This window comes from Papio anubis, chromosome 5 (assembly GCF_008728515.1).
Source record: "Papio anubis isolate 15944 chromosome 5, Panubis1.0, whole genome shotgun sequence".
Lineage (NCBI taxonomy): Eukaryota > Metazoa > Chordata > Mammalia > Primates > Cercopithecidae > Papio > Papio anubis.
In genome coordinates this window covers 51,582,982-51,607,910 of record NC_044980.1, presented here as the reverse complement: position 1 = coordinate 51,607,910, position 24,929 = coordinate 51,582,982, and the positions used below count along the sequence as shown (strand labels likewise).

At 36.9% G+C, this 24,929-nt stretch overlaps 2 protein-coding genes across 9 annotated transcripts in view; one reads left to right on the top strand and one right to left on the bottom strand.

Annotated features, from left to right (window-relative positions):
- Positions 1 to 14,684, top strand: part of MIER3 (MIER family member 3) — a 32,880-nt gene extending 18,196 nt beyond the window's left edge. The window contains exons 8-13 of one of the 2 annotated variants that reach the window (XM_009208447.3): positions 874 to 1,025; positions 3,528 to 3,609; positions 5,405 to 5,496; positions 10,256 to 10,383; positions 10,465 to 10,607; positions 10,713 to 14,684. In XM_009208447.3, coding sequence (XP_009206711.1) covers positions 874 to 1,025; positions 3,528 to 3,609; positions 5,405 to 5,496; positions 10,256 to 10,383; positions 10,465 to 10,607; positions 10,713 to 11,170 — 1,055 coding nt within the window. In that variant the 3' untranslated portion in view covers positions 11,171 to 14,684. 2 annotated transcript variants of the gene reach the window in all.
- SETD9 (SET domain containing 9) overlaps positions 1 to 24,929 on the bottom strand; it is a 37,840-nt gene extending 12,911 nt beyond the window's left edge. For 3 of the 7 annotated variants that reach the window (XR_648008.4, XR_648007.3, XM_009208443.4), the window contains exons 1-5: positions 24,448 to 24,929; positions 22,659 to 23,023; positions 21,085 to 21,208; positions 20,218 to 20,333; positions 19,248 to 19,353 (exon numbers count right to left, since the gene is read on the bottom strand). Coding sequence is in view for 5 of the 7 variants with exons in the window: in XM_009208443.4 (XP_009206707.1) it covers positions 19,248 to 19,353; positions 20,218 to 20,333; positions 21,085 to 21,208; positions 22,659 to 23,023; positions 24,448 to 24,545 (809 nt within the window). In the remaining 2 variants the exon portion in view is untranslated. Of the gene's footprint in view, positions 1 to 17,030; positions 17,400 to 19,247; positions 19,354 to 20,217; positions 20,334 to 21,084; positions 21,209 to 22,658; positions 23,024 to 23,269; positions 23,927 to 23,974; positions 24,129 to 24,447 lie in introns of those variants that run through there. The other 4 variants (XM_017959344.2, XM_017959343.3, XM_009208444.4 and 1 more) reach the window with 4 other exon arrangements.

The following is a 24,929-nucleotide window of genomic DNA, read 5'->3' as shown; positions in this document are numbered from 1 at the left end:
TTCCTGCTACCTGGGACTGACAATGCCTGCTTCCTACAGTTGGGATTATAATGCACTTATCATGGTCCCTGACATGCAGTGTGTTCTCAGTACATTATTTTTATTAGCTATAGTCAGTACTATGCACTTGAAGAATGGATTGCACTTGAAGCACTGGACTAAATACTTGGGCAGTTCATATTACTTTATTGTGTAAAGTAGAAGCTTTGAGTAAAGTGGCAGAGTGCATTAATAAAACAAACTTGTTTTAATGACATTTTGTTCATTAATGTATGAGTCTGTTTAAGAGATTGTAGAAAGTTTACTTTTCTTACTGTTTCTTCCTCTTCCCAAAAACCTCCCTAGGGAGGTTTGGTTAATCTACTTTCTCCTTTAAATAAAAGTTATCTTATTGGGAGAAAAAGTATACCTTTTTTAGCTATTTCCTTATTACCAGATATTTTGGGTTTTATTTATTTGCAATTTTTAACCCCTAGAGATTTCATAGAGCAATTTAGGGATTTCAAGAGAAAATTCCAATGAGGTTGTTAGAGAATTTACACAGGTTTTGTTTGCCCCTTCATTAGAAGAGTATAAAATAACCACTATGGGGTTTTATATTAGACTTTACTAGGCATGGAGAGCCTTCAGATTGGTCAGTATATCCAGCCACCAAAAAAGCTACTTGCTTTGGCCACTGGAATCCTTGGCCTATAATAAAGTTAAATTTTTGCTTGTGTGTGAAAGGCCCTACTTAACGGATAATCAGATTACTGGTGTCTTCAAAGTTCTTTACTTGTCCCACTGGATAGCCTATCAAGGAAGACAAAGAATTGTGTACGTCTTTGAGTGTGTTCATGATTTTTAATGTGTTAATGGGATTTTCTTTATCAGTATATGAAAACGAAGACCAGTTACTTTGGTGTCCTGATGTGGTTTTGGAGAGCAAAGTTAAGGAATACCTTGTTGAGACTTCATTAAGGACTGGCAATGAAAAAATAATGGATAGGATTTCTGCAGGAACACACACAAGGGACAATGAACAGGTATACTTCAACTTCTGTGGAAACAGCAGCCAGTTTACAGTATCTTCTTGATTTCTTATATTTGATACAGTTATTTTTAACATGTGAAGTAGGTATCTTTTCTGATAGAGTTTTATAATTTGCAAAAGACTGGTTTAAAAAACCATAACCTTGAGTTCTAGAGATAACTTCACTGTAGTTTCATATCTTTTCTTCAGGTCTTTTTAAAAATACCTTTACATATGTCTTACTTGAGATGCCATTTTATATCCTTTTAATTAATTAATCTTATTCTCCTTTGCCATTGAGAATTATTTAATACTTCATTCTTGATGTCTGTATAGTCTATCCTATACTTTTTTAAAAAAAAAATTTCACCTAAATTTCAACTTACTGTGTACTATCCTATACTTACAATTCATTTATTTAAACATTCTCTATGGTTGGACTTTTAGATTTTATAAGTGTATTCTTTGAATTGTTCTCAACTTTATTTAGGAAGTGATTAAAAAGTAATGTCTATTACGACTGTATAAATTTGACTTAGGAGCATTTGTTAAGCACTTGTGTACCTGTAGATTCAGAATACTGTCCTGAGTGCATGTGGGATGGGGGATGGGAACATTGCCTATTAAGTTTTTCAAATGCCTCTAAGTTTTGCCCCTCTGACATCATTCTGCTTCTTTCATATGCCTTTATCACTAAGAATCCCCAACCTTGACTAATGAGTATTCAGAGGTGGGCAGACACAAACTTGAATTTTGAAGTAACATAGGGAAGTCATACTAGCTGTCAGAAAGAAATCTCATTGGGTTTTTGTATTGATATTTGAAGTCTATATTAATTTTAGAAGAATTAAAACCTTTATAACATTAGAAATTCAAATGGTTTTGCTTTTTTGAATATCACATGCATCTCACTAATTCCTCAATATCTTTTATGTGTGTGTGTATTCAATGCTATTGGAAAGGGGATCTCTATTTTATTTATTTATTTATTTTTCCGAGATGGAGTCTTGCTCTGTCACCCAGGCTGGAATGCGGTGGCGCGATCTCAACTCACTGCAACCTCTGCCTCCCGGGTTCAAGCAGTTCTCCTGCCTCACCCTCCTGATAACTGGGATTACAGGCATGCACCACTGTGCCCAGCTAATTTTTGTAGCCAGGCTGGTCTCAGACTCTTGACCTCGTAATCTGCCTGCCTCGGCCTCCCAAAGTGTTGGGATTACAGGCGTGAGCCACCACGCCTGGCCCTCTATAATATTTATAATTGTATATTGTTGATGTTGAGAAATACCAATTTTTTTAAAAATGTAACTTAAACTGTTGAAACTACCTGACTCAGTTGTTTCTCAGGTTTTCTAGTTTGCCTTTTAAAAAATTTATGGGTGATATCATTTTTGTTTGACACATCATAATTGCATACATTTATGGAGCGGTTTTTTGGTTTTTGGTTCATGATTAAATTACACTTTTGTTCCTTCCTTACCATTATTATTCCTGCTTTATATCTTAATGCATTAGCTGTAACTCTGAGATACTTGGTAATAACAGTGATTTGGTGCCTGCTTTTGGTGGAAGTAATACATCTAAGGTTTTTACATTAAGAATAATACTGGTCCTTGGTTCTACTATCTTTATTATAGCAAGATAATATCCATCTATTTATAAGTATTGTAGTTTTTGTCTTTTTAGAATTAGAAATGAATATTTATCAGATGCTTTTTAAGCAGCTGTTGATTTGATTTTTTTTAAATTAACATTTAATTACACATGTTTAGGTACACAGTGATATCTTGATACACATAATGTGTAGTGATCAGATCAGGGTAATTAGCTTAGAGATGACTTTTTAAAATGTAGGCTATTGATATATTAAAAGTTTTCCTAATATTGAACCATCTTCACTTCCTTAAAACTTACTTGGGAAGGTGGATTATTTAACTTTCAACTGAATTCTGTTATTCCTGTTTATTATGTTCATAATTCCAAGCAGATTTAATAGGAATATATTCTAATTTTAAAAAGTGGCACCTTTCATAGTAGATGGAAATAACTGAGACCGTTATAATCCTAGTCTGAAGTGCCATGCCTGTTATTCCAGGCCTGCTGCTGTTCCCTTATATTAAAACTAAAAGAGACAGGGAGGAAATGACATCAAGGGACAGACTATAACTAATTTTTCCAAACTAGAAAAAAAAAAGCATTTAAAATAGGGGAAACTCAATCTTAGACCTAGTGTTTTTGTTTGTTTGTTTGTTTTAAAAAAAAGTCAGAATGATACAGGCAGGTGATTTCTGAGAGGTAGCGTGAGGATGAACATGATTTCACATGGTACCAGAGTCAATCTGCACGATAGTTACATAGACTAAATGCTTGGGCAGATATACCTTCAAATGCCCTGAAATTAGAGAGGATTTCAGTGTTTATCAAGACTCCAATATTTATCAAGACCCTTATACCTGTTTTTTAAAATGCTGTTAGGTATGAACTTTTAATACTTTTTATTGAATATCCACCCCAGGCATTATATGAACTTCTCAAGTGTAACCACAATATAAAGGAAGCAATCGAAAGATACTGCTGCAATGGAAAGGCCTCTCAAGGTAAGAAACACTTGGGTTTAAGAGAGGGACATGACAGGGATGGTCATTTGGGGATCAGAATAAGCAAAGTATCCTAAGGGACAGAGCAATCCTGTAACACTTTTTTAAGATCTGGTTCAGCTCCATAGCAAATAATTTTTCCTTTTCTTGCGCTCTATTTTTAGATGTATCAGAGATTGTTCAAATACAAATTAGTCACCCCCCCTGCCACCTCTACTTTCTGGAAGAAATAGTTACAGAACAAAGCAGACCCCAGAGATGACAATATGTCCAAAGTAATTAAAAAGAATAGTTTTATGATTTCATTGAAAAAAGGTTTTTTCTTTTTTTTTTTTTTTTTAGCCAGACAGGAAATGAAAAGATTAAAGATTAAAAAGGAAACATGTATAATATATTCCACTGAATTTATTTCAAGAAGTATATTTTTAGTAATCATGTAATAACATTTTATAGTTCTTACGTTTTGTCAAGGAAAATGGTTAACTTCTATTTCAGTATTTTTTGTCATTATATAAATGGATTGCATGCACCATAGCTTTCATTAAATATGTGTAGAATGAAAATAATACTTAGTAATATTACTAGATGACTTGGAAAAGTATGAAAACTAAAAATAATACATTTAAACTTACGAATTGAGATAGTCTATTAAAATGTCTCCCTTAGAAAAGCTGCTTCTTTGAAAAGTATTTTAGACTCTCAAAACTCTCAAAATACAGGTTTCTTCCTCAGTTCAAACTATTTTTCACCTTTGTTACAGACTATTATTAATGGCTTTGGGGACCTGGTCTCCAATACCAAATGAGACACTTCATAGATACAGATGAGTAATAACTAATCTTAAGTCTAGGCTATGACTCTTTGAAGACCTTCCAGGTCTTTGCCCCAAGTAGATACGGAATTCATCAACATTAACATCTGCTGGGAAATTGAATGGGATTTATTATTTTGAGAGCATGGACCGTTTCTTATTTCCTTTATATTTCCAGAGTATAGCACTCCACACACCAATTTCAAATAAATATGTATTGATTATACTTTAATTATGGTCTCTAATTAAAGAATTTATGGTTTTGTTTTTTGTCTTTTTTGAGACAGGGTCTCACTCTGTCTCCCAGGCTGGAGGGCAGTGGCATGATCACAGCCTAGTATATCTTTGATCTCTTGGGCTCAGGTGATCCTCCCCACCTCAGCTTCCTAAGTAGCTGGAACTATAGGTGCCCGCCACTACGCCTGGCTAGTTTGTTTTTTTGTAGAGACAGGGTTTCTCCATGTTGCCCATGCTGATTTCAAATTCCTGGGCTCAAGCGATCCTCCTGCCTTGGCCTCCCAAAGTGCTGAAATTACAGGCATGAGCCACCACACCTGGCTAGAACTTGTGGTTTCGATGTAAGACCAAAACAGAGCTGCTTTCCCTCAATAAAGGAGATAGAGTTTTTTTTTTCTAATTAAAAATACGCTCATTGTTAAAAAAATTTTTTAAATCAGAAAAACAGGCATGTTATAGAAAAATGTTAAATTCTCATCCTATAATGTAGTGGAGAAAAGCAGTGTTTATATTTTTGTATCTTAGACTTGATCTGTAGTATGCATACTTTTGGTAATTCTAAAATCTCCTGCATGCAGAGAGAGAGAGAGAGAGAGAGAGAGAGTGTGTGTGTGTGTGTGTGTGTGTGTGTGTGAGAGAGAGAGTTTATGACCTTTTACAGGGAAAACTTAACTGAAAATAAATCAGTGATTCACGTAAGAGAATTTGGGGGCCCACGAATTTTATTTAAAAATTTTTTTTTAGAAGGAATGACTGCATGGACGGAAGAAGAATGCCGAAGCTTTGAACATGCACTCATGCTTTTTGGAAAAGATTTTCATCTTATACAGAAGAATAAGGTAAATTAGGCAGATTAGTACAGATAAATTACTAGTTACAATGAATGTAAGCAACGAATTTATAAGTCAGTTAAGTAGGGAAAAAGCAACAACTTACTAACGTTCCCCTGCCCTTAGCATTTCAGATATCATTCTAACATAACTAATTTGCTCAGAGATGCCACAGCCTGCTTATGGAATGGCTGGTAGTATATTCACATATCTTTCCACATGAACAGTTAACATAGAAAGTGGATTCACTGTATTTTTTAGGAAGTCTCACTCTCATTTCTCCTTGACTTTCCTTTCTTACCAAGCCATTCAGAGGTTTGTGGCCTCAAAATAATTTCTCTTCAGCAGTGAGAACAGCTGTTGCTGAAGGAAGAAACATTTTTGCTAAAACAACTAGAAACATATTCTAACACCACCAAATGCTAGTAAGGATGTGAAGCAACAGGAACTCTTATTCATTGCCTGTAGGAATGCAAAGTGGTACAGCCAAGTTGGAAGATAGCTTGGAAGTTTCTTATAATACCAACCATACCATACTCTTACCATATAATTTAGTAATCCTGTTCCTTGGTATTTACCCAAATGCGTTGAAAACTTATGTCCACACAAAAGTGTCTATAGCAGCTTTCATCACAATTGCTAAAACTTGGAAGGAACCTGTATGTCCTTTGAGGTGAAAGGATAAACTGTGGCATCTCCAGAGCTGGACTATTATTCAGCACTAAAAAAATTGAGCTAACAAGCCACAAGGAGGCATGTGAAATCCTAAATGCATATTATTAAGTGAAGGAAGCCAATCTGAAAAGACTCCATACTGTAGGTTTCCAAATATATGGTATTCTGAAAAAGGCAAAACTGGAAACAATAAAAAGATCACTGGTGCCAGGGCTGAGGCAGGAGGGAGAGGTGAATAGGCAGAGCACAGACCATTTTCAGGGCAATGAAACTTATCCTGTATGATGATACTGTAGTGATAGAGACATGTTATTACACATTTGTCAAAACCCATAGAATGTACATCATCAAAAGTAAACCCTAATGTAAACCATGGTCTTTGGGTGTTGATGTGTCAGTGTAGATACATTGATTTTTAACAGATGTACTACTCCAATGTAGGATGTTGAAAGTGGGAGAACATCAGGATATATAGGAACTCTCTACTTTCTGCTCAGTTCTGCTGTGAACCTAAAACTGTTCTTAAAAACTAAAGTCTATTCAAAATACATATTTGTGTTCATTAGAATAGTTTGGAATAATTCTCATTAAAATATGTTTTGTTTATTCTTTTCATCCTAAAGGAAGGCAGGGTTCTGAAGCATTTGGCAGGGGTAGATCAGTATTTTATGCTTTTACAAAACTAATGGACGTTAGTTTTTAGAGCAGTTTTAGGTTTACAGCAAGGTTTACAGCAAAGCTAACCAGAAAGTATTGAGTTCCCGTATGTCCCTTCCACCCCATAGTTATTATTTTATCTTTTATTATTAATATCTTACATTAGTGTGGTACATTTGTTAAAATTAATGAGCCAATATTGGTACATTATTATTAATTAAAGTCCATTAAGCTTTGCTCTTCATGTTGTACATTCCATTGATTTTGGCAAATATATAATATATATCCACCAGTACAGTATCATACAGAGTAGTGTCACTGACTTAAAAATCCCATGTTATTTTCTTCCCTCTGTCCCTTCCCCCTCCTCCCTAACAACCTCTAGCAGCCATTGATCTTTTTATTGTCTCTACTGTTGCCATTTCAGAATGTCATATGGTTGGAATTATATAGTATGCAGCCTTTTCAGATTGGCTTCTTTGACTTAGCAATATGCATTTAAGTGTTCACCATGGGGTTTTTTGTTTGTTTGTTTTGAGGCTTGATAGCTCATTCTTTTTTTTAATCACTGAATAGTATTCCATTATGTGGAGGTACCAGCGTATTTATTCACTTACCTATTAGAGGATATCTTGGTTGCTTCCATGTTTTGGCAATTATCATTAAAGCTACTATAAATATTCATGTGCAGGTTTTTATGTGGATGTAAGTTTTCAGTTCATTTGGCTAAATACGAAGGAGTAAGGATTACAGGATAGAATGGTAAAAATATGTTTATTTTGCATGAAACTGCCAAACTGTCTTCCAAAGTGGCTGTACCATTTAGTATTTCCAGCAGTAATGAATGAGTTCTATTGCTCCACATCCTCACCAGCATTTGGTGGTGTCAGTGTTTTGGATTTCACCACTGTAGTAGTTTTTAATACCATCTCTTTATTGTTTTAATTTGTAATTCCCTCATGAGGATGATGTTGACCATCTTTTCTTATGCTTATTTGCCATTTGTGTTATTTTTTCAGGTGTTCATTCAGATTTTTTGCCAAGATTTTAATTGGGTGGTTTGTATTCTTGTTGAGTTTAAGGAGTTATTTGTATATTTTGGATTCTCGTCCTTTATCAGATACATGTTTTGCAAATATTTTCTTCCATTTTGAGGCCTGTCTTTTTATTCCCTTACCAATGTGTTTGCAGAGTAAAAGTTTTTAATTTTAATGAAGTCCAACTTAGAATTTCATCTGATTGTTCATGCTTTTAGCGTTCTATTTAAAAAATCATTGCCATTGCCAAACCTAAGGTCACCTAGATTTTCTTCTGTTGTCTTCTAAGAGCTTTATAGTTTTGCATTTACATTTAGGTCTATAATCCATTTTGAGTTAATTTTTGAAAGGAGTAAGGCCTGTGTCTATATTCATTTCTTTTTTTTTTTTTTTTTTTCTGTATGTGGATGTCCAGTTGTGCTAGCGTTTGTGGAAAAGACATTCTTCCTCCATGGAATTGCCTTTGTTCTTTGGTTAAAGATCAGTTGACTGTATCTGTGGGGTATATTTCTGGGCTGTCTCTTCTGTTCCTTTAATCTGTTTGTCTTCCCCACCCCCCGCCAATATCATACTGTCTTGATTACTATAGCTTTATAGTAAATCTTGAAGTTGGGGAGTGTCAGTACTTTGGTTTTAAATTTTTGTAACATTATGTTGGCTATTCTGGGTATTTTGCCTCTCCATATAAAATTTGTTTGTTGATACCCACAAAATAACTTGCTGGGATTTTGATTGGGTTTGCGCTGAATCGGTAGATCACGCTGGGAAGAACTGATGTCTTAACAATGAAGTGTCTTCCTATCCATGAACATAGACTATTTTTTCATTAAGTTCTTCTTTGATTTCTTTAATCAGAGTTTGGTTGTTTTTCTCATATAGATTTTGCATATATTTTGTTAGATTTATACCCAAGTATTTTAATTTTGGGGTGCTAATGTAAATGATCTTGTGTTTTAAATTTCGAATTTCAATTGTCATTACTGTTATATAGGAAAGCAATTGACTTTTGTATATTAACCTTGTCTCCTAAAACTTTGCTATAAGTGCTTGTTAGTTATAGGAGAATTTTTGTTGATTCTTTGGAGTTTTCTACATAGACAGTCATGTCACCTGTGAACAGAGACAGTTTTATTTCTTCCTTCCCAACCTGTATACTTTTTTTCTTGTCTTACTGCATTAGCTAGACCTTCCAGTATTGATGTTGAAAATTTCACACTTTCTATATGTTTGAAAATCTAATGTTTCTCAAAGATGAGATAAAGCGTATAATTTAGTGAATAGATAAGACATTTTTAAAGAAGTCTGGATTGTCCTTTTAAGTAAAAATAAAACCATCAGTTTTGTAATGACTTACGAAATTTACTCTATCCATTCATTCTGTAAACAGTTACGTCCTTCCACTTCACTTACCAGACATTGTTTTAGACACTAGAGATACAACAGTAAGACAGAAAAGGTCTGTGGCCCCACAAAGCCTGCATTCTCTGAGAAGACTTACAGTTAATGATGTTTATTGAAAGGTATACTGTATTTCTTGGTTTAAAAAGCTTATTCGTATATTAGTAATCTTATAGCACAACTTGCTCAGGAGTCAGGTTAGAGATACTGAAACTTCTTTATTGGGTACTGATTAAGCAAGGGAGAAAGCGTTTATTGGATAAGGATGAAAAATTTTGTTCACACATCTGAATTCATATCTGTGGCTGTATGTGGTTAGAGGAACCCTGGTTTGGGTGTGGAACCAGGTTGGTGAGGCTCAAATTTTATTGTTATTTGCAGAATCTGTTGGATCTAAAAACCAAACATACTGGAGGGAGAAAGCCCTGCCTTTAGCTAGCAAGTCATCTTAAATTCCAGATGCTATAGACTGTTGATCCATTTGCCAAGGGTTCTTAATCTCTTTCGGATAGTGGAACTCAATCTGATGAAGCTGTATTCCTTCTCCCCAGAAAAGTATACCTAAATATAATTTTGTGAATTTAAATAGATTTCAGTGAAATCCATTTATGGACCCCTCAGAGGTTAGTTAATCCAAAGTTAAGAACCTCACTGTAGTCAAAATCATAGAGCTCAGTGAAGAAAAGTAAAGAATGCCAGTGTTTAAGATTTTCAGTAAAGGTGTAAGATAATTTTTGGATACACACTTGTTTTATAAACTAATACATTCTGATTTTTTTTTTTTTTAAAAAACCTTGGACTTTTGAAAATGGCCTCATTATTAAATGTAAAGGCATTCCACTAATAAAAGTGTTCAGAACTTTATAATTTATTAAAAGTGTTCAGAACTATATAATGGGAAAATAAGACCCATGGATTGAAGTTGTAGTTTTGGGAAAAAAAAGTTGCTTAAAAAAATGGTTGAGTTTGTTGGTTTTTTAAAAATTCAACTTTTTCATTAGGTGAGAACTCGGACAGTTGCTGAATGTGTAGCATTCTACTATATGTGGAAGAAATCTGAACGTTATGATTACTTTGCTCAACAGACAAGATTTGGGAAAAAACGATATAACCATCACCCTGGAGTTACGTAAGTACTGTGGCCTTGACTTCAAAGACTTCTTTTTAACTGTGATATACAGTCATAGAATTACTGGGGTGTGTTTTTCAGGGACTATATGGATCGTTTAGTAGATGAAACAGAAGCTTTGGGTGGGACGGTAAATGCTTCAGCCTTAACTTCTAACCGGCCTGAGCCTATTCCTGATCAACAACTAAATATTCTCAACTCATTCACTGCCAGTGACTTGACAGGTAAAATGAAGACCTTTTTGTGTTTAGTACAGTTTGTTGCAAAATTGTGTCCTCTGTTTCGTGTCATAGGACCACTTACTTAAACAATTTTCCATTCCTTTTTAGCTTTGACCAACAGTGTAGCAACTGTCTGCGACCCCACAGATGTGAATTGTTTGGATGATAGCTTTCCTCCACTGGGCAACACACCCCGTGGACAAGTTAATCATGTGCCTGTGGTAACAGAAGAGTTACTCACCCTGCCCAGCAATGGGGAAAGTGATTGTTTTAATTTATTCGAGACTGGATTTTATCACTCGGAGCTAAACCCTATGAACATGTGCAGTGAAGAGTCAGAGAGACCAGCAAAAAGATTGAAAATGGGCATTGCCGTCCCTGAATCCTTTATGAATGAAGTTTCTGTAAATAACCTGGGTGTGGACTTTGAAAATCACACACATCACATCACCAGTGCCAAAATGGCTGTTTCTGTGGCTGACTTTGGCAGTCTCTCTGCCAGCGAGACTAATGGTTTCATCAGTGCCCATGCTCTGCATCAGCACGCGGCCCTACACTCTGAGTGACCTGAGTGAGGAGCCCGGAACTGCGTGTGCAGTACCAGTAAACTTGAGGGGAGCTATCAGGTTTGCATAGTCTTTCACTGGAAGTTTGAACCTTTCTCACTATGACATCAGTGATGTCAGTATGTATAGAACTATATCTTGATTTATCAAGAGTATTTTCATTTTTCAATCCATAAATGTGGAAATGAACTATGATCAGCAGAGTTGGGAACTAAGATTGAACTCTGTGGTGCAGCTTTAAGCTCTGCTTCTCTCTTCCTCATCTCCCAATACCTCTTCCCCACTCCCTTCTTTTTCTATTCTTTTCTGTTCCCCACTGCCCTCACTCCCAATTTTAAAACCTGTAGACAGAGGCCACCAGCTCAAAACCAGCACAGATGTTCTGAACTGAATGGTGTGGCCTCTTTTTGTGTAAATTCCTTTTGCCATAATGGATGCAGTGGAATAACAATGTTTACAGGTACCGATCCCGATCCCTGCTCAATGTAGCATTTTTTTGGTTTTATTTTCTTAATAAAAGCAGGGGTAGGTTTCTTTAAACTGCACAAACATGCAAGGATTTTTTAAAAATGGAAACTTCTCTCATGTTATTCAACTAGAGCACTTCAGTTTACAAAACAGCAAGTCCATCTTTATGGAAGCCAGCACGAGGAACTGTGTGCAAATAATGAAGACGCTTGCTTGGATCCCGTTTCAAAATTCTAGACCAGGGCTACCTTACACAGAATTGGTCATGTTACTGCCAGGAAATTTCTGTGTAACTTCATTTATTGGCTACAAATTTGGCATTTGAAGATGTGGTACTCAGATGGGGTTTTGTCCACCATTGTCAAGATTGTAATCTTAAAAATCATACCAATCATTGATAATTTAGTTTATCCTGAGGCAGTCGACTTGCGGAGGCACAGTCTACAAAGCCTAGGATATTGCCACTCAATGGTTTACATTTTGGGACACCTTTTGTTTGTAGCACTGCAGTTCAAAGTGTTAATATTTAGAGGGACTTCTAGATTTTATACCTAATGCAGTAGAACCTTGAAGTATATTTAAGTTTTTTTGTTAAGCTTGAACAGTTGGCAAGAATAATGTGAGTTCCTATCTGAAATAGAATGGTACATTACCACTTTAAGTTTTAAAAACTGATAGATGTTCAGATGTATCTCAAACTCAGTTTTATTTTTATTCCAAATATTGTGAATGAGAAGCCATTGTCCTAAACTTTGGCCATTTTTGCGCTATAAACATGCATTTTTAAGTTATAAGGTGAATCAAACAATATGTAATACAGTATTAGGATGTAATCTTTGCTTTTATAGTACTGTTAAAATAGAGAATTACCTTTTTTGCACCGTCTTAAAAGTTTTGATTTTTACTAGTTGCTTTGCAAAAAACTTAAATGTTTGGCTGCATTGCTAATATTTGTAAGTATAAGTTGCTTCAAGGTTGTGCTGATGAGTAGATAGGATGTAGTGATCTTACTAGTGATCGAAAGGGAGGGTATTTATTATACAAACTGTGAACTGCAATGACATCCTTAGTTTTGGATGATGTGTATTCTTGTTTTTCTTTGCAGCATTTTAATGAAGATTGCTTTGAAATGTTTACGCAGTAGCACATTAGTATAAAATTTAGTTTAGCACAGTGGACAAAAAGTAGTTAAATTAATAACTTAAAATCAATTTCTAATTTATACATCTGAAGTATAGCATTCCTGTATGCACACAGTAAATAATGGGTAGCCTGGGCTCTGCGTTACTTTCTTATATTTTTATCCAAGTTGTTAGCTTCTTATTGCTGTGTTGTTGTGCTAAACTTTGAACCTTATTTCTTTTATTAAAAATCAGTACACTTTCTATAATTTAGTAAGATACTGGCCATAATCTTCCATTGTTATAACTTTAATTTTCACTCTGGGTTTACAGTGGCTGGTCTGTATAAATAATTTACACAAAGATGACTGAATGCTAATACCAGTTGCACTTAAATGAACATGCCCATTCTCAGTAGCTGATGCAGTAATATATTCAGTTTATCTATGCATTGCTGGGGTCTTGATATAAGATGGAAACAGTGTTTCTTATCTAAAATTTTGATTATCAGCAAGTTGAATGGACACTTTAGTTATTTAAATAAAGATTTTTGACCAAAATCCAGAAAATGATATGAGAGAAAAATAAATTCCAGCTAGTTTAATAGATTTTTAAATGCCAATCTGATTTTAGCCTCTTAGAGAGTGCTAACTAGCTGGTAATGTTTACTTTTAATTCCTTGTTAAAATGAGGCAATAATTTGCAAGATTTTTGTATATAAGTGTAAATTCTTCATATCTTTTTAGATCTAATTCAATATTTTCTGACTACTTCAGCCATGTATAATACCATTTTTGTGCATGCTTGATGTGACATTCATAAATTGTACCACTATGACTTTATCCATGTAAAATAGCTATTTATTGAATTTTAAAAGCTGGATTTACTGTTTTTTTCTCTCAGTTTAAACATCTTAACAGAGAATTTGTTACTGTTTATTAAAAGAATTGCATTTGGAAGCAAGAAAACAACCTGATTTGCAATCACATGAAGAAACAATAATGCCTTTATTATCAAGTGTTAAGCACAATTCTTATAACAAACTGTGATAAATTCTTTTTTTTTTTTTTTTCCTTTGCCACATTATTTTCTTATGAACAAACCAAAAATTCATGGTGAGCAGTTGCAGTGTTGGCTGATATATCTTTTATGTACAGGGAATTTGAAGAGGACAGTGGATTCATTTAGAAGTGTAACTGGTGCTGTGATTATAGCAATACATTTGTTAGTTGTACTTCATCTTTTTCATGCTAGCTTTTTAAATGTTTAGTTTTCCTCTTGTCATGGTCAGCTGCTGAATTTACTTGAAGGATGTAGATTACTGTTTAAAAAATACTAAAATCTGTACAATTAGGTCAAAGAATTGTGCAATCGTTTCCTTTTTAATTTTTAAAATGTTGAGGGTCATAAATATTTGAGAACATCAGATCTAATAGAGCTTAGTGATACTATTTAATTTAACCAAAGTCTCTAGTGAATATTTCAACTTTGAATGTAAACTAACGAATAAACCTGACCACCAAGGAGATTGTTTGCCCAGAGTTTCAAAGCACATTGTCTACAAATGGAAATTGAAATAATTTATAAAATATTGACGTTACTATGTTTTTTAAAAAAGTTCCTAATTTTTTCACTAAATGGAGGAAACTATTAGTTTTATTGTTAAACATGGTAGATATTAATATTCCTCTTAGATGACCAGTGATTCCAATTGTCCCAGTTTGAAATAAGTACCCTGTGAGTATGAGATAAATTAGTGACAATCAGAACAAGTTTCAGTATCAGATGTTCAAGAGGAAGTTGCTATTGTTGCATTGATTTTAATATTTGTACATAAACACTGATTTTTTTGAGCATTATTTTGTATTTGTTGTACTTTAATACCTGGTGTACAGTTCCAGAAATAAAAATCTGGGAATCTTTTTTTCTTGGTTTGTGTGAATATTTGCCAAAAGTAGACATTTTATTTAATGAATCTTAAGCTATAGCAAATAGGTAGATATTATACCACTGTTAAATTGGTTTTAGATGCAGTAAATAAGATATAGTGAAGTTGGTAGATTAAATGTTTTCCTTAAATCCTCTATAATAGTTTTCCATCTATAATGAAAGTCCCCCTGTAATTCCAGCACTTTGGGAGGCCGAGGCGGGTGGATCGTGAGGTCACGAGTTCAAGACCAGCCTGACCAACATAGTGAAACCCTGTCTCTACTAAAAATACAAAAATTAGCTGAGCGACGTAGCGCGTGCCTGTAATCCCAGCTACTCAGGAGGCTGAGGCAGGAGAACTGCTTGTGCCCTGGGGGCGGTGGTTGCAGTGAGCTGAGATCCCACCATTGCACTCCAGCTTGGGCAACAGAGCGAGACTCCATCTCAAAAAAAAAAAAAAAAAAAAATCCCAAAGGAAGGATTATACTTTTAGCTTAATTCAGGAAACATGTTTCAAACACTGTTCTAGGTAACTGTCTTTTAGGAAGACAGATCTGAAATTTGATCAAATATTACTTGATAGACTACATTTATGGTCTTTCTTATCCATACAATTCATAGTTTGATTGACCCTAGTCATATCTTTCCTAAACATCTTTTTAAGATAACGTTCCTATCTTGGCCTTATTTCACAAGTTTGTCCCCATATTTCATTTGCTCAGACCAGAACTTCATGTAGTTCCATTTTTAAGATGCAGTGATCAGATATCCAAAGTTTGTACAAGGCCAAGAAGGGGATAAAAGGAAAGCAAAAACCTTGACTCCTCTGCTTTGGTTACTTGACTAAAACCACATTCCTTCCTTCTCAGACACCAAAGGAGCTTAGCGCATAGGGCTCTGTGGTGGACACATGCACAGAAGTGCCTTCAGAGCGCACACATATTCTGAATACATCAAGAATGCAACAAAGTGCCATGTTTGAGAGCTCATAGTATTTCAGGCTTTAGGAGACGGAAAAGCCTGTGGAAGCAGGATAATCTCTAGTTACATCTGTGTTACTGGAAGTCATTTTGGCCATAATTTCCATCTATGGTATGTTTGCTGGTGGTAAGTGCTAAAGAGAATGAGGAATATATCAGGGGTGGTGGCAGTGAGGGATTGTAAATTTCAATAGGGCGATGAAGCAACGCTCCTCACTGAGGTGACAGGAAGGGAGAGAACAAGCTATGTGGCTATCTGGGGGAAGATGTTTACAGGCAGAGAGAACTAAGTGCAAAAGTCCTGGGGTGGGAATATATGCCTGGCAGGTTTGAAGAGTGGCCAGGAGGCAGGTGTGGGTTGGGGTGGAGTGAGCAAGAGGAGAACAGGAGAGGAGCTCTGAGATCCTGAGCAGATCATGCATGTGAAGGACTTCATAGTGGGAGGGTTTTGAGCAGAGGTATGTCAGTACCTGACTTTCATTTAAAAGAATCACACTTGGTGATATGTTCTGTAAGGGGGACAGGAGTGGAAACAAGGAAGGCAATTGAGAGGCTACTGAAATAGCAATAAACGAGGTGAGTAAAGCTGGTGGTAAGGAAGTGAAGGTGGTCAGAATCTGGTTATATAGGTTCCACGAATTTCTGAGGGGCCCAGTGAAGAACACCCTCCTTCCTATCCAAGTTTGGAACTGAGAGCGCTGGAGTCAGGTCGATGGAGGTCAAAGTAACTATTGCTAATAAAACTGGGGAAGGCAGCTTCAGGGCTGCAGCCAGGTTGGCCTACCAATATATCACACCTCTAGACTCACTCTGTCACTGGCTGGGCTGGCTACAGGCTACTGTCTGCACAAGGCAGAGAACTGCCAGGACACATTTTTTCTGCTGGCAGCCAGAGTCCACAGGGAAGGAACTAGGAGGGTATAGGACATGGGTGCTTAGTTATTTTCCAAACATAATCAGGATGTCACTCTTCCTCCAGTGGGTGGAGAGATAGGCTAGGAACATTACTAGTGGAAGCCTCCACATGAAAATATGAGACACGGGGAATACGTGTTCCTCCCACCAACACTATCTTGCACTTTTTTTTCACCTTTTCCTTGGTGTGAAAATGTTCAAAGAGTAAAGAAAACAGTATAATGACCTCACATTTTCCCCTTACCCAGCTACAGCAATCTTTATGTTATACATACATATACCAATTTACTCATGGCAACACAATAGATATTTTTTACTCAATTCTGTAAAAATAAAGTTTTTACAGAAGTTTGTACACATCAGCAGTACTACAAGAACTGCTGATGCCTGGCTACAATTTTATAAACCACCACAGAGCTTACAAAATAAACAAAAGAAAAATTGAAATTATAATTTCAAAGAGTAGGTTTTAATTTAATAAGCTATTGTGTATTTAGGTGAAAACCAATTAAAATTGGAATTGCATTACAAATTTGAAATTGTAATGAAGCAAGTAGCTTTTATCATGAAATTGGAACATAAATATAATATGAACAAAAACATAAAAAATTCCTATTCCAATTAAGTCTCAAAATATTTGTTTTACAGGTATAACTCAGAGAAGTGATTAACAATAAACACTTAGAATTAATAGATGAGTAGAAAACCTAATAATTTCTGATTCACAGTTAGCTGACAATTGTGTAGTAGTTTGAAAAAAGCTCTTCTCCTTGACTGATGTCCCTAAGTGCGACAAGAACAACACATCGAAGTGGGCTGAAAACAAAAAGAAAGATATACAAAAGGTAGAGCATTGACAAATATAAGCTCATATTTTTAATATAACCAACATGGCTTTTACAGATGTGACTTTACTCAGGTTTCTTACATTTTAGTTTATGCATTTGATTTACACGAGGAAATTGTTCTTATTCCTGGTGCAGGCATTCTAAAGAGTATATCTATATCATTAAAAAATCACAAATCAATGTTTATACAACTTACTACTTCTTCTGAAAACACTGTTTCTAAGTTTAGGCCCCCAAAACTAGTATCACAAAAAGGATTTTAAAATGACATTATAGTTTTTCTTGTGTTCATTTGTATCTTATATTCTGAAAAATGAAAACATTACTTAAAATTAGTTGGAGTTTTAAAAAATGCTTTTTCCTAGACATCATAAGATATTGTTTGTTTTTTTTTGAGATGGAGTCTCACTGTGTCCCCCAGGCTGGAGTGCAGTGGCGTGATCTTGGTTCACTGCAACCTCCCGGATTCAAGCCTCCCGGATTCAAGCGATTCTCCTACCTCAGCCTCATGAGTAGCTGAGATTACAGGTGTGTCCCACCACGCCTGACTAATTTTTGTATTTTTAGTAGAGATAAGGTTTCACCATGTTGGTCAGGCTAGTCTCAAACTCCTGACCTTGTGATCCACCCGTCTCGGCTTCCCAAAGTGCTGGGATTACAGGCATGAGCCACCGTACCCAGCCTAGATATTGTTATATATACACATTCAACGTTCTAATAACATCATCCCCCGGAGAATATGGCTAAGAAAAGCTAATTGTTAAACACACATACACACACATGCAGAGAAGCAAAAATTATCAAGTTTTTTGTTTTTGTTTTTTTCTTGTTTTGGGACAGGATCTGGCTCTGTTACCCAGGCTGGAGTGCAGTGGTGCCATCTCGGCTCACTGCAACCTACACCTCCTAAGGTCAAGGATCCTCCCACCTCAGCTTCCCAAGTAGCTGAGACTACAGGTGCTCACCACCACACCCAGCTAATTTTTGTATTTTTTGTAGAGAAGGGGTTTTGCCATGTTGTTTGGGCTGGTTTCAAATTCCTGTGCTCAAGCAATCCGCCCACCTTGGCCTCCCAAAGTGCTGAGATTACAGGCTTGAGTCACCATGTCTGACCTCAAGTTTTAAATATAAAGAATAGTTCATGTTTTCAATGTTATTCATCTTAGAAGGACAATTTAATAGGTCCTATATAAAATAAAGTTTGCTAGCAACTCAGCGAAATAATACAAAGATTATATCTTCCTATAGCACTGTTAAGAAAGAACTCTTAGCTCTCCAGAATTACCTATATTTTAAAATTTCTATTTGAATATTCTCGGTAGACTTTCCACTGAATGAACAGAAAATAAATGCTATGTTAAAATATGTGTCTTCTGAATATAGTCCTTTTTTTCATTATTAAGAACCTAATAGTGAAATTGGCAAAGAAATCATAGTGTAATTTGGTGGCCTCTTTTGGATGCTTTCTTATAAGGTAGAGAACATGATATTATAAATGAATAAAGTAAAAATATATTTGAAGATTTTGTAGGTAGGGAAAACAACAGAATTATCTGGAAAAACTTTAAGGTGGATACTTATGAAGTATTGCCATAGAATAAAAATGGGTAAAAATAAGCAGACTGACCTAAGTTAAATGAAAATTTTAAATTTCAAATAAGCCTACATTAACAGGTTAAGGTGTGAACATAAAAATCTAAGTTATAATTTTTCACTAAAAAAAAATCTTACCCCAAATTCTATATAGCTTTTTCTTCTATATTTTTTTAAGTACAGCATAAGCAGAAGATATGAAATGCTCTTTTAGCAAACGAACCTTTGTTTGTCATAGCTGTAGGCAATGTTTGGAAGATACTGCTTCAGTTCTACAGGGAAAACTGCAGGCACATCAAATTCCTGATAACAGACATTAGCTGCTCTGTCTAGGAACAAGCACAGAATTTTTAGAAAAAGAGCCATTATACAAGGTCATGGAAAACAGAACTGAATTATGACACTTGATGTCTGTTTTTCTAAATTATCAAAACATGCTCAAAATAATTACTACCATGTTCCAGGCACTGTTAGATTTTATTTACTTATATATATTTGCAGATACATATATGGTAAATCATAAATATATCAAATATTCAAAAAGCAAATAAGGCATATATAACACTTTTTATTTACTTTTTGCATAAACAACATATATAATAAACATATATGTTTAGATAATATATACCAACATACATAATATATATGTATGTTTTCTTGTTTACTTTTTATATGTCAGGAAATAGAGGCTCAGAAATGTTAAAGGTTAAATATTAATAAACAAGTCAGGCTTGGACTTCATTTCTCACTAACGACAAAGGCCATGTTAAATGTAGTCAAACAATCAAACTTTTACCTATGGGAAAGTCAACTCCTAAAGAAGATATAGTGACTCACAAACTTAGCAAAAGAAAGCAGATACTAGTCTAGCCATTAATCTACAAGGCTATATTGAAGCACTGACATAATAATTTCTATTTTTAAAATGCTAAAATAATAATGATCAAAGGACAGTTATCAATTGCCTATATTCACTGCAAAATCAGAAGAAAAAGAGTAAACAATTCTAAATAATGTATATCATTATTTCCCCTAATTCTCTGATATTGTCTGTCCAAAAGTGATAGTTGCTTAAGGACTTGACTAGCTTATTATATGTTACACTCAACAGCCCTTGGCACTCAGTCATATGATAAAGGAGTAGAATTAGCCATTGCTATATCGCGTCTCACAGCCCCATGATGCCTTCTTACCATTGGAACAATTGTTGACATACTGTCCCACAGCCAGAGGGTTATGAATTTCTGACGTTAGCCATGTACTATCACTCATTTTTAAAGGGCCGAGTCGATCCCTCCCATTGCAAGATCTGAAACAGGTGAAAGCATTAGCTAATGGATCTGTATCTTAAAATAGAATTCCAAAATACAGAATTAACCCTATAATTACACAAGTGCTTTTTTTCTTTAAAAAAAAAAAAAGGCTTTTGTATAATCAGTAGGGCAATTGAGTTGTTACACAGCAGCTATCTAAACAGAATTTTATTTAAAGTATAAATGCTGGCCAGGCGCAGTGGCTCACACCTGTAATCCCAGCACTTTGGGAGGACGAGGCGGGCAGATTACTTGAGGTCCGGAGTTCGAGACCAGCCTGGCAAATATGATGAAACCCCATCTCTACTAAAAATACAAAAATTATCTGGGCCTGGTGGCACATGCCTGTAGTCATACCTACTTGGGAGGCTGAGGCAGAAGAATTGCTTGAACCCGGGAGGCAGAGGTTGCAGTGAGCAGAGATCACACCATTGCACTCCAGCCTGGGCAACAGAGTGAGACCGTCTCAAAAAAAAAAAAAAAAAAGGTAAAAAAGTAAAAATAAAATAAAATAAAGTATAAATGCTGAGCTGGATGCGGTGGCTCAAGCCTATAATCCCAACACTTTGGGAGGCCAAGATGAGAGTGTCGCTTGAGGCCAGGAGTTTGAAACCAGCCTGGACAACATAGCAAGACCCCATCTCTTTTTATAAAAAATAAATAAAGCACAAATGCTGTTAGTCATAATCATTGTGATAAGTGTGGTTCTGTCTCATTTAATTAAATATGAACATGGACATCACTTACCTGTACACAACTTTTGATATTCCTTTGTCATTCCCATCAATGAGTACGCCATCCAGGCATCTAAAAATAAATGGATTTCCAATGGACTGGAAAAAGATCGGCTCATACTTCTGATATACTGTACCTATTATACAACAAGACAAAGAAATATTACAGCAACATGAAAAATCATAAACACTGCGGTAAGAACCCTTCTTTGGAACACAATCACATTCTGTTTAGTTACTTTCCCCCTTCTAAAGAGTGAATGCCCAATAGCAGATGGAGCACAGAACCTGGTCATCCACACAGCAAAATAGAATTTGGCTATCTTGATTAATGATAATATGAACAACACATTTTAGGCTCAGTTTTAAAAAGTCATATATATACACACACACACACACACACGAACATACATATTTTTAAGTAGAATGTGATTTAACATCTAAAGAGTTTGAAGAAATTTATTTTGCTAATAATTAAATAATGTAGACACATATGGGAATAGATGAGTCTGACATTAAGGCTGTTTCTCCTTTCACTGGCAGAAGAGGAAATGAGAAAATATTTACCTTGTGTGTTCTATGTTCCAGGCATGTTAATCTATTTATTAAACTTGTTTTATTATTAATTAATTTATTCTATTTAGTTTTTACAAAATCAGGTTATTTGTACAGCAGGAAACTGAAACTCCCTTGCTTGGAGATGTAAAATTAGAAAACAGGAGAATGAATTTTTAAAAACCTGGGTCTATCTGACTCAAATATTCACACACACACTTTCCACTATACCAAATAATATAATGTTAGTTTAACACATAATGTAGTCTATTTAGCATCTAATAAATGATCTTGTGCCAAGAAATTGCCTACTTTTCAAGTGTAGAAAGGGCAGGAAGGTCTTTATTCAGTGATTTATGGGTTTAAACGCTATCTTTTACGTTTTGATCTGTACCTTTTTTTTTTTTTTTTTTTTTTGAGATAGAGCCTAACACTGTTGCCCGGGCTGGAGCGCAATGCCACAGTCTCGGCAACCTCGGCCTCCCGGGTTTAGGTGATTCACCTGCCTCAGCCTACCAAGTAGCTGGGATTACAGGCGCACACCACCACACTCGGCTAATTTTTTGTATTTTCAGTAGAGACAGGGTTTCACTATGTTGGCCAGACTGGTCTCGAACTCCTGACCTCGCGATCTGCCCGCCTCGGCCTCCCAAAGTGCTGGGATTACAGGCGTTAGCCTATCCATACCATTTTTATTTTTAGCTATCAACTAACCAAACTGACATGTTTCTCTAGTGCTTTTTAAGTAATTTGTCAAAGTGGGTCATACTATGTTCTAAATTTAAACACTGACAGGAAAGCTTTCCTTGAAAGAAAAAGTGCATTTATCCCAACGAATACTCCAGGATACTTTCTAACATGTAACAATTTACAAACAGTTAATTTCCGAATTAGAATTATAAAAATCTATGGAAACTCAAGTTTCCAATTTAATACCTTACTCTAAGGATTGCAAGGCTGGGTATTTTATTGAACTTATATTTATCAATACATAAGACGCTTGGCAAAGTATAATAGTAATCGTGCTGTTACCAGGATACATAGATACGACTGCGCCTTTTGGTACCAATCCTTTCGTAACGAAGACACCTTTTCCAGCAGAAATCAATGAGCTAGTTGCTTGGGCAACACTGAAACCCAGAGTCTTGTAAAGAATTTCTTCTGGCTTAAAGGTACTTTGCTGATGTCTGTTTTCAAGCAGTTTCACCCCTTGATGTTCAACTGCCAGTAGGTCTTGATATTTTGATTTAACAGATTCTGGAAGCATAGTCAAGATTTCTGATTGTTTATTGAAATCATTTAAGAATAGAGCCTGGAAAACTTTCAGTAACGTTCCTAGGACATCTTCATCTGAGATAACTTTGTCTTTGGATTCCTCTGGAACATACCGGAGGGTCCTGAAAATGGGAAAAGTTTCTATTCACTACCCTTCAACTGGTAAAAGCCAAACTTATCTGCATACTTTTTGGGTTCTTGGCCTTAAGGAACTATAAGCTTATTCTCATGTGTGTGAAGGGCTGGGAACTAAGTTCAGAAAAGAATTGTTTGGGGGAGTTCTAGTTAGCTAACTCCCAACACTTCCCACCCAAGCAGCCAGTAATTATGAAAGACCCATTCTATACCATACGCTGTGGGGTCCTTACATTATTCCATTTTTGCAGACAAGGAAAGCAAAGTTGTTAAGGAACTTGCCCAAGGTCCCAAAGCCAGTAAGTGGGAGAGCCAGAGGCAGAAAGTAAGTTCAGCTCTTTCCCGTACTACACCCAACAGCCAAGCTGAATGTCATCACAATGAGAATGAATGACCTCACATTAAATTGCTTTTTAGAAATGGCCTTGTAGATTCAAAGACAAATTCAACATCGTATACTTTGTGACACTCTCTCCAGGAGTACTAACGTCTTCAATGACTGCATCTCTTATTTCCATAATCATTATCTTTTTGTACTAACTGCATTATTTTTACTTGAACAAAAAAGTTGTAATTCCCGCCTCACGGTTCCGTAGTCATGATACAACTGATCTCCTGTTTCCCTAGTATGCAACCTTCGGGAAAGGGCTTTGTTTCCCTATTTTTCGGACACTGACTTCAGGGAGGCCCGGTCGGCCTCTTTGGTGAGCACGGTGTTGAGATGATCACTGGTGAGCCCTTAATAACGCCTGCGGGACGCACCCCAATCCGAAACCCACCATCCCGACTTGCTTTTGAGTGGCGTTCTGCCCGTTCTTAACGCGCGAGCTACTCCACGCTATTCTCACAGCCGGGACGGGCTTCTTTAACCACGTGAAGTACTTGTATGAACTATGAAAATAAACCCTGGTTTGGCTTTTCTGAGGAAATTCAAGCACCTAATTAAGGCTTGGTGGAGAAAAAGCCACGCACTCCCACGCGGTAAGAGCGGTCTTTTAAAAAAGTTTCCATTTTTTCCCCAGATACAAGGTCCCTAGTCAGTGCGGAACGCAATACAAAACAGGAGACACCTCCGGCTGGCGAGCCCTGCCTCGCGGGCCCGGCAGCGCGGCGGACACTGGGAAACAGGACATAGGCCCCGCCCACCTGAAGCCACCGCCCACTTCAGACTTCCAGCTCGCCTCTGACTCCACCAGCCTCAGCCCCGCCCGCCTCTGGCCCAGGGTCCTTAAACCCCTCCGCGGCCTCAGTCCCCGCCCACCCGGCCCGCCCACCTCAGTCCCTGCCCTCCCTGGCCTGCCCATAGCAGACCGGCAGTCTGCTTCAGGCAGTCCGCCTCGCGTCCCGCGGCCGTGGTGGCGTCTGGGAACTGAAGGCAGGCGCCCCTCGTTCTGCCGTCCCGCCCTCTCACCTCGGGTTGTGGCTTAGGTTCAGCGCGATCCAGGGAACGAAGCGGTACTTGTAACGGCCCCATCGCTGCCACAGGCCCCGCAGCAGACGTCCCGGCATGGCTGCTCCGCGGGGCCCTGACCAGGACGGCGCGGGGTAGGCGGATCGAGGCCTCGGGCCCGTCCCGGACTGGGAGGAGCGAGGACCGCGCTCGGCAGCCTTCCCCTGGCTCCGCCCTCAGTGTCCCTGGCACCGCCTGACTTCTGTTGCTCTGGGGCTCCGTCCTGCCCCTTTCCTGACCTCTACCTCTGAATGAGAGGCGCGTAGAGCTGGAAGGAGGTCCCCTGACCCCTTTTTCTTTCTCCAGTCGGTCGGGTGTTTCCGTGGGCGCACACAGGCGCTAGCCCTGGTTGCGAGCGAAGGGTCACCGGGCCTCAGGGGCCAACTCGCCCCCGAGACCGCATCCCGGGAGCGGACCGCCTGGTTTCTCTGTCACGGCGGTCT